Here is a 9,838-nt window from a genome sequence, read left to right as displayed (position 1 = left end):
GACTTAAGAGATGGCCTTCCCAAGAATAGCAAGGACAAGGCTGGCCCAGGAGTCCTTAAAACCACAGCTCATTTTGCAAAAAAAAAATTCCTGAAGGGTAGGAAGTGTCATGTAGAAGACCCCAGGCCAGAGAAGGACTTATGCCTTGGCTGGGAGTCGAGGGATTTGCTGAGCATGGTCAGGCCACACTGGGACTATTTCCCTGGTTTCCAAGGGGTCCCTACTAACAGGCCAGCTGGGAGAAAATGACAGAGTGTGTGACAATCAAAACCATGTGACTTCCGAGGTGGGTTTCCCAACAAGGACCTGTCTGAGTGAATCAAAGACACAGTGGCCATCTCTCCCTGCTGTCAAGCACAGGGCCAGAGGCTGCAGCCAGAGCCGTGAGAGATGGCATGCTCTGGACGAAGGGCAGCCTAGCTAGAGGCCCTGTGTTTTGAATGATGGCTCTGTTGTTGATGGCAGAGTTGTCTGGCTAAAATGCCCAGCAATAGAATAGGGAAAGGCTAACTTCTGTCTGGAGAGACTTGGTTAGCATGAAACTGAAGCCAAGCAGATCCATTTCTGTTTCCCCGTCCAAGGGAGAGCTGCGTGTGGAATGTCAATATTTGGAGGGTGCTCTTTATTGGCCTAGGCCCTTAGCAACCCCCGTTTTCACACCGCGGTGGGTCCTTCCGGCCTATACTGGAGGTGGGTGAACCACTCCAGCAAGGTTGACCCCCTTTCATGTGTATAAAGAGCCACGGCTTTTGATCTTGAATGATCTCGAAAGGGTGGCCCTCCCAGTGCCCAAGCCCTTGGAAAGGCCGCACGCTCAGAATCTGCCATGCGTTGCTACGGAACCCTTCTGCATCCTCGCTAAATCGTAAACCACAACAACAATCCCAACTTTGTTCTCTCAGAATCTTGAGCAATTAGTAGTTTGATCAAGGTCATTGGCAAGGTGTGACTTAGCAAGGGAAGTAGACGGGACGTGGCTGCGGTATCGTGAGCTTTAAAATCAGTGACCAGTCCCACGAACAGGCGGGCCTGGCCGGAAGTCATGGTGTGTCAATAGCAAGCCAAGAACCCAGCGGAGGAACGGACATGAGGAGAAGGCCGCTTCTGGCTCGGTTGGGCAGGGCTGGCAGAGTTCGTCCATACCAAACCCAAGAGGCAGGCATCCCATGAACCATTTACAGATGGGGCCACTGAGGTCCAGGGAGCTGAAGTCACCGTCCTAAGTCAGGCGACTGGTCCGAGAGTCGGGATTCAAGCATGCCGCCCACTTCCAGAGCCCCTCTCGTAAGCATTGCCCTCTGTGCCTCTTATTCAAAGAAGGAAGGCTTTGCTTGCTATAAAGTCCGAGCGCCCTGACCCCATCTCAGCCAGGTGCAACACCACAGTGGGTACAGACTCATGACTATTTGGCCTTCTGAGCCACAATCAATAGTTTCCCCTTTGACCTAATCATCGATCCTGGACCCTCAGGAGCAACTTAGATGGGAGGTGACTCCATGAGATACCTCCCTACCCCCCCGAGGCCAGCACGCTCTAATCGTGTGTGTGTGTGTGTGTGTGTGTGTGTGTGTGTGTGTGTGTGTCTTCATACCGCCAGACTCAGGTACGGGAAGTGCCTTCTGTCAAGCTATCAGACCAAGAGTTCCTAAAGAAGCTCAGAGGTCCGGGTGCCAAAGGGGTGCTTGTTGCCCTCCATGATATCCGCATGTCTCTCTGGGAGGCTTGGGACTGGCATTGGTGTGCTCTGTCAGAAAAGCCTGTAGTAGAATGAGAGAGGGAATGGTTCAGAGCCTGAAGCAGATGGTTCTGGGCCCCTGAGTGGAGGAAAGCGTCTTCCAGAGGTAGAGCCAGGCAGTCATCCAGCCAGCCTACGAACCAGGTGGACCATCTATCTGGCGGTGACTCATCTCCATCACCAAAGATAAGCTTCCCCACATTTCCCAAGGACCCCCTCTCTTTATTTCCTCCCAGGCAGCCTGTCTCAGAACACATCCATCATGCCTGGGTCAGTTTCTCCTGGACAAGGGATAGGGGCTCTGTGGATCCCCTGTCTCAGAATCTCTGGGTGGGAGCTGGGGTAGAATGTGATAACAGACACCCGACCTTGCCATCAGAAGCTATTGTTCAGTAGGCCAGGGGCAGCTCAGAAGGCTGGTTTTTTAACAAACTTCTCAGGTCCTTCTGATACATGTTATCATAGTTTAATGGCTCAAGTATCAGAATTCTCCATTTTAAGTCCCAGCCCCGCCTAGCATGAGCTCACTGTCAACCCCACTGCCATCGAGTTGATGTCAGTCCTCTAGGACACGGAGTGGAACTGCCCCGTGAGTGTCCAAGGCTGGAGACTGTAACTCTTTACAGGAGTAGAGAGCCCCGGCTTTCTCTGGAGGAACGGGTGATAGTTTCGAACAGCTGACCTTGCAGTTAGCAGCCCAATGGGCAACCACTGCACTACGAGGGCTGCTGGCTGATTTCAAAGTATTCGCTCTCTCCCTTAGAGCCGTAGTTTCCTCATCGCTGTAACGGGGGCAACATATGTCCTGCTAAAGTCATTGGTTTGCTGAGAATTAAATCAGATAAGCGATAAAGTGGTAGGCTAAACATTTGCCTCCCAAGAGATTAAAACGACAACAGTCACTATCAAGGCATTTCCACCTCATGTAACAGAGTAGAACCGTGGTTCTTCCCGTTTTCAATGCCTGGGACCTTTCAGAATCAGGTCACTCAGTCTTCCTTTCAAGGAAGTTCTGGGTGGATTTAAACTGCGAACCATTCAGTTAGTAGTGGTGCACTGAACCCTGTGTGCTTCCCAAGATTCCCTAAGGATATCCATATCCTAATCCCCGAAACCTGTGAATGTTACCGAATATGGAAGCTTTTCTTTTGCAGATGAGATTAAGTTAAAGATCTTCAGATGCAGAGCTTCTCCTGTATTCTCTGGGCAATCAGTAATCTTGGAAGCAGCAGCCAAGACATCAAATTTCATGTGGGACTGGGCAGATTGGCTGCACAAGGCCTAGGTAGTGCCAGCGAGCAAAGATGGTGCTTTGAGGAGTTGACAGCACCTGAACTGGAGGAGATGCGACACACAGAGCAGCCGATCATGTGGGCAGCGAGTGGGGTGATAGGCCCCCCGGAAACCCATGCAGATGGCTCAGCAGGAAGTGCTGTGTTGCCACTGTGTGACAGGGAGTGGACCCCAACTCATGGTGACTTTGTGGCAGGGTAGCACTGCCCCATCAGGGTTCCTAGGCCGTCACCTGTACAGCAGTCTGATCTGGTCTCCCTAGGAGCAGCTGGTGGGTCCGAACCACCAACCTTGCAGTTCACAGCTACCAACTTCTACACGAGGGTTACTAGTACATGCTACAGAAATATTTACCATTGTTAGTACTTAAAAATATAGGCATTAATGATGTGTTTCATGTGTCGCTGTCGTCTACAACAGGGTGAGGCCCCAGCCTGTCTGGCATAGCTGCTCCTGGCACAAACCTTCTGCCCTGGAGACCCGATGAGGTGGTTCCTCCCTGACCCACAGGGTCACTGAGTCCAAAAGCTACTCTCTGGCAGTGGGTTTGGCTTCTGGTTTGTTGTTGTTGTTGTTTCATTTTAATCCAATAGGCCTTGAAGTCACACAGTTCCCATTATTTCAGGTACTCGGGAACTTTTCTTAATTGTCTCTCCTTTCTCGGGCATGATGTGTACATTTTTAAAGAGAAGAAAACAAATCCTCAACCATTTCTTCCTGGTCTTAAGACCACGGTTCCTGGGCTTCCCTTCCCACCCCCACCTTCCTGCCCCTCAGGACTGTGCCCTGCCCCTTCTTCCCACCCCAGTTGTATTAGGGTCACTCCCTGTCCCTGAATGGCACCTCCATGGAGCTTGGCACACCATCTTCCAATCTTCTGATTCCTCCCTACTCCCCCTCACCCCCAGGACCTACTCACTGCAGGGTGTGGGTGGTGCCTGGGTTGCCTGCCGTGGTCTGTGCTGCCCCTCAGGCTCTGCCTCCAGGATTGGCTGGCCAAGCCAAGAACTGTATCTGAGCCTTGGGTCCAGAGTCTGAACCCCCCCACCCCACCCATACGCTCTCTGCTGTCTGGCCCTTTGGGAGAGGGAGAACAGGCACCCCTGCTTCCTGCCCTTTGACATGGCTGTAGTGTCCCCAGATTGCAGATGGGGAAACAGAGGCTGGGCACTTAGACAACTTGTCATGGTCACACAGACCGGGTGAGGCGATGGGTGTCTGACAGTGGCCCAGCGGAGGGGATGGAGCGCCGAGGACCGAGCTACGAAAGCTTTCATGCCAAAGCCCAGGTTGAAAAGAAACCTGCAGGCTGAGGTCTGCAAGGAAGATGACAGAAAAGCAAAGGAATCCAGGAAGAAAAGGGAGAGAGACGCTCCTGGGATGTGAGCAGGCCGGCGTGGTCTCTGGGAAGGTGCAGCTGGAGCCGTCTAGGAGAAGCCCATCCCTGGGCCTGTCAGGGAACTTTCGTGTTTGTTTCGTTTATTTAAATCATTTTATTGGGGGCTCGTACAGCTCTTATCACATCCATCCACTGTGTCCAGCACATTGGTACATTGGTTGCCATCATCATTCGCAAAACATTTGCTTTCTACTTGAGCCCTTGGTATCAGCTCCTCATTTCACGTTTTAACGATCGGTTTCCACCAGAGCGGTGACCTCACAGCCAGGAGGCACCACGGCAGCTGAGATGTTTCAGTTACCGGCGTGCACAGCATGGAGAGCGGCCGGGCAGGCAGGTGTGGGGAGAACCTCTGCCCTGGCTGCAGTCCGGGCTGCTTGCTCGCTCTCTCTCTCGTTCTTTCCCATTGCAGTGGAAGCATACAAAACAAAACATGAACCGTCTCGGCGATCTCCATGTGTGCGTGGTTGCTTTCTTCGCGTGGTGCTGTCCTTGGGGGCTATCCTGTTCCAAACTGTCCCACCGCCATTAACTGGCACCAGCAAACCCCGAACTCCTCCCCCCCGCTCTTGCTTCCAGCCCTGGTCACCCCACCAAAAAACAACAGCCCCACACTCACTGCCCTCCAATTGATTCCAACGCTCAGCAACCCTATAGGACAGGATAGAACTGCCCCTGTGGGCTTCCACGACTGTCACTCTTCACGGGAGTAGAAAGCCCAGTCTTTCGCCTGCAGAGGGACTGGTGGATTCAAACTGCTGACCTTGTGGTTAGCAGCCCAACTCTTAACCACGCTGCCAGCCAGGCTCTGGTAGTGACTGATCGTCTTTGGCTTTGATGTATTTTATTTGCTTATTTCCTGGAAGTGAGAACATGCTGACTTGATGTCTTGTGACTGATTTACTCCTCTCAACGTAACACTTTGGGAGCTATCACAGCTTCCGTCCTCTGCATACTCAAACAACAAACACACCGCCATCCAGTTAGCTCCAACTTAGAGCGATACTGGAGTAAGATGGAGTATCACAGCCCTTTGGGTTTCTAAGCCTGTAAATCCTTCGGGGGAGCGGACAGCCTCATCTTTCTCCTGCTGAGTGGCTGGTGGAGTCAAACTGCCAACCCTGTGGCTAGCAGTCCCAATGGTAACCCACTACCCCAGCAGGGCTCCCTTTGGCTGAGGAATGGGCCGTGCATTTGCTCATCCGCTGATGGACTTCCCGGCTGTTTCACACTCTGGCTCCTGTGACAGTGGTGCAGTGAACAGAGGTGTGCGTTCCTGCCCCGCTCCTTCTGGGGGTCTTCCGCGCGTGGATTGGGGTTGCTGGGTGGTTGCGTAGTGCTGTGGTCGAGTCACCGAGGAGCTGCAGGACTGCTTTGTGCTCCCGCCGGCTCTGGATGAGGGCACCAATGTCTTCACAGCCCCGACCGCACCCTTGCTTTCCCATCTGTCTGATCACTGCTGTCCTAATTGGGGGCGCATGGGATTTAGTCTCTCATTGTAGCTCCACGGTGCTTTGAGGAAGAGGAACGTCGCCGTTGAAAGGAAGAGGGGGTTGATGTCACGGTTCCACAAACACCAAGGATGTGTTCAGAGAGGCGAGCCAGTCAGGAAGGGAGGCCCGGTCCATGGGTGGACCTCAGACGAGCTCATCCGAGACTCTGGGGACGCTTGTTAAAAGAAAGGTCCCTGGTTCTGCCCTGAGACCTACTGACACTGCACCTCTGGGGCGGGCGGGTACCAGAATCCCCATGTGGATGAGACCCCGCTGATACCGCCAGACTCAGCCCACCCACCCCATCTTCTTACTAAGACCCACGTTGCTTCCCCAGCCTCTCTCATTCTTCACTAACAATACTGCCTTCCCATGGGGACTCTCCCAGGGTCTTCCGAGGGGGGGTAGGTTTGAGCCACTAACCTTTCAGGAGGCAGCTGAGTGCTGAAGCACTGTGACCCCCGGACTCCGGTGCCTGACATATGCGAGATCTTCAGCCCTCGTTGCTCACTCACTACCATCGAGTACTTCTGACTCGGAGCGAACCTACAGAGCCCGGTAGAACCGCCCCCTTGGGTGCTCAAGGCTGTAAACCTTGACGGGAACAGAAAGCCTCGTCTCTCTTCCTCAGAGCAGCTCTTGGATTTGAACTGCTGACCCTGAGGTTAGCAGCCCAAGTGAAACCCACTTGGTTGCCAGGTCTCTGCACACATTCACTGCTGTTAGTCCACGGTTGCCCAACTCGGTAAACTTTTTGTTTACTGGCCACTCATTCTTCGGACGTCCCCGTCCATCTGAGTCGACATAGTCACCAAGTGTTCGGGACAGTATCTCCCATTGACCTTTTCTCCCCCTTTGCCTTTCTTTCTGAAGCCGTTTTTATTGGAGGCTCTTACAGCTCTTTTTTTTTTTTTTTAACATTTTATTAGGGGCTCATACAACTGTTATCCCAATCCATACACACATCAGTTGTGTAAAGTGCATTTGTACATCGTTTCTCAAAACATTTTCTCTCCATTTAAACCCCCGACATTAGGTCCTCATTTTTCCCCTCCCTCCCCGCTCCCCCCTCCCGCATGAGCCCTTGATAGTTTATAAATGGGTATTTTGTCATATCTTGCCCTGTCCGACGTCCCCCTTCATGATCGCTCTTACAGCTCTTATAACATTCCTTGCCCCTCATTAGGTGCTAGGTGCCATCGAGTTGGTTCCGACCCACAGTGACCCCATGCACAACACCGCCCGGTCCTGCGTCAGCCCCACAGTGGTTCCTCTGCCTGAGCCTGTTGTTGCAGCCACCGTGTCTGTCCATCTCCTGGAGGGCCTCCTCTCTTTCGCTGCCCCTCTGCTTTACCAGGGACGAGTCTCTCCTGATCCCTTGTCCAAAGTCCGTGAGATGGAATATGGCGAGTATTAGCCTGGAGAAGATGAGGCTGCTTATATCCCCAATGGAAACCCCAAAATGTTAGACGTGAGGTGTCTTTCCCTAGGTCACCCACCCAGTTGAAGGTAGATAGCAGGTAGGAAGGCCCCCTGGTGGCTGTGTGTCCCTTGAGGAGCCCAGGCCAGCCTTCTGTCATGGGCCGGACTGCCTGGGAACATCCTGCTGGAGAGCAAGCCTATCAATGCACCTTAACACCGCCTCAGCCTGAGCATTGGTGCTAGTACAGGGATTTGTGCATGCGCACATACACACACACACACACCAAGGTCCCATGGATCAGCCACCATCTCTTCGGCACAACCACATCACTAGGCAAGCAATGCATTGTGGGTTCCTGACGAACACGACTATTTACTTCCAAAGAGAGGTCTGCGTATTAGACGTACCGTCTCCTGGCATGTTTTGTCTGCCGGGACTCGTATCAAGTGGGCAGGAAAAAGGGAAACATCTGTTTGTTTTTGCAAGGGCACGTCGAGACGAGCCTGAATGATGCTTGTGGAAGCTTCAACTTGTTCATCCAGAAAAAGTGAGCAACGGCTTTTGAGTAGCGAAGTAGGGAAGCCGGTTGACAGTGAATACTGGGATCGACTAGGTCACCTTAGGGCGCACAGTCTGTCCTTTCTGAACCAGCAAGTGGTTGTAAAAAGTGACAGTGCAGGGCAGAATCGTGTGAGTGCTCCTTAGAGGCAAGGGTGGTAGGAGTTCGTCTGACATGCTTTGGCATGTTATCAGGAGACACCAGTCTCTGGAGAGGAACATCATGCTTGGCAAACTCGTGGGGTGGGGGTGGGGGCTTAGGGGCAGGCCCTGGACGAGGTGGAGTGACGCAGCGGCTGCAGCAATGGGCTCGGCATGGGGACCGTTGTGAGGACGGCGCAGGACCGGCGGTGTTTCCTTCTGTTGTGTCTAGGGTCGCCGTGGGTCAGAACCGACTCGATGGCACCTCACAAACTGATTTTGTTATAGGTCTCATCTTTTGAAGCTTGTTTGAGGCACTCGGTTTATTTTGTTAAGCAAAACCAAAAGTAGCCTTAACGTTTAGTATTTGAACTGCCTTAGGGACCCAGTTGAAATGATCTGTTTAGGCTAGATAAATCTACAGAGACGGTAACTGCATTAACAATCACCTCGGGCCATGGCAGGGGACGGTGGAGAGAAATGGGGCGCTAACAACCAGGAGAGAAGAAAATGTTCTGAAATGGATGGTGATGACGAGAACCTAACTCTTCGTATGATCAAGCGTTGCATTGTCTGATGTGTTAAGTATATGCCAATAAGACTATTTTTAAAAAAAGAAACAGACGGTTTAGACTTGCAAATGTGTAGCGTGGAACTGGAATGTAGCAGCTGAGGGGAGTGAGCAAGAGTTCCTACAGGAAAATGGGAAACCTTACAAATCGACTCAAATGTTTGACGATGGAAACTGTCACGTCTCAAACGTGCTCTTGCTCTGGAGTTCATTTCACTCGGTTCCCTGTCCACCTCCGCTCTCCGCCCGGCGCTGCTCTCTGCGTGTGAGCGGGCACAGCTATGGGAGCACAGTTGGGCGCTAACCGCGCCGCCGCCACCGGTCAGCGGGAGGCGGGAAAAGAAACCAGAAACGCACTGCTAGCAAGTCCCTTCCAACCCCTGGCCACCCTCTAAGGCAGCGCTTCTCCACCTTCCTGGTGCCACGACCCTGGCCTGCCATTCCTCATGTGGTGGAGACCCCGACCATGACATTATTTTTGTTGCTATCGTCACTGTCATTTTGTTACTGTTACGAATCGTCATGTAAATATCTGATACACAGGATGTATTTTCATTGTTACAATTTGAGCATTATTAAACAATTAAAGCAGTGATTAATCACACAACAATATGCAGTTATATATTGTGAACTATTTATCTCTTTTCCAATGGTCTTAGGTGACCCCTGTGAAAGGGTCATTTGACCCTCAAAGGGGTCACGACCCACAGGCTGAGAACTGCTACTCTAAGACCAGAGGAAAACTACTTCAGGGAGCTCCCGAGACTGTAACTCTTTCCAAGAGTAGGCAGCCTCATCTGTTGCCCAGGGAGTGAGTGGCTGGTAGTTTCGAACTGCTGACCCAGTTGCAGTTAGCAGCCCAATGCGTACCCACCACCCCACAGGGGTAGGGGCCCTTCCTAATGCAGCCTGACCTCATTTTAGCTATAGCCGCAAAATCCCTGTTTCCCAACAAAGTCACATTCTGAGGCAGGCATGCATTTCGGGGGCCGCCCTCCAATCCATTACAGTCACATCCAGTCTGGTGGTATAGACAGGCGCCGTGGGGACTCAGGCTGCCCCCGCCCCAAATCAGGTGCAGTCTGGGAGGCGACCGTCCCGTGTGGTCCTGGTGACTTCACGGTGATGGGGGCAGCAGGGTCACCGAACCGTGGAGGCGAGAAGAGAGGGCGCCTTTCTCTTTGTCGCCCTGCCAGTTTGTGAAGTTTGCCAACATTGAGGAGGA

At 52.5% G+C, this 9,838-nt stretch overlaps 1 protein-coding gene across 1 annotated transcript in view; it reads left to right on the top strand.

Moving 5' to 3' along the window:
• EFR3B (EFR3 homolog B) overlaps nt 1-9,838 on the top strand; it is a 64,650-nt gene that overhangs the window by 26,202 nt on the left and 28,610 nt on the right. Inside the window, exon 4 of the mRNA XM_004696411.3 lies at nt 9,810-9,838. Coding sequence (XP_004696468.1) covers nt 9,810-9,838 — 29 coding nt within the window. The remainder of the gene's footprint in view (nt 1-9,809) is intronic.

The sequence above is a fragment of the Echinops telfairi genome, unplaced genomic scaffold (assembly GCF_000313985.2).
Source record: "Echinops telfairi isolate 266 unplaced genomic scaffold, ASM31398v2 ScPeMD7_9;HRSCAF=40, whole genome shotgun sequence".
NCBI classification, from domain to species: Eukaryota; Metazoa; Chordata; class Mammalia; order Afrosoricida; family Tenrecidae; genus Echinops; species Echinops telfairi.
The sequence above is the reverse complement of the archived record's forward strand: the minus strand, read 5'-3'. Positions and strand labels throughout refer to the sequence as shown.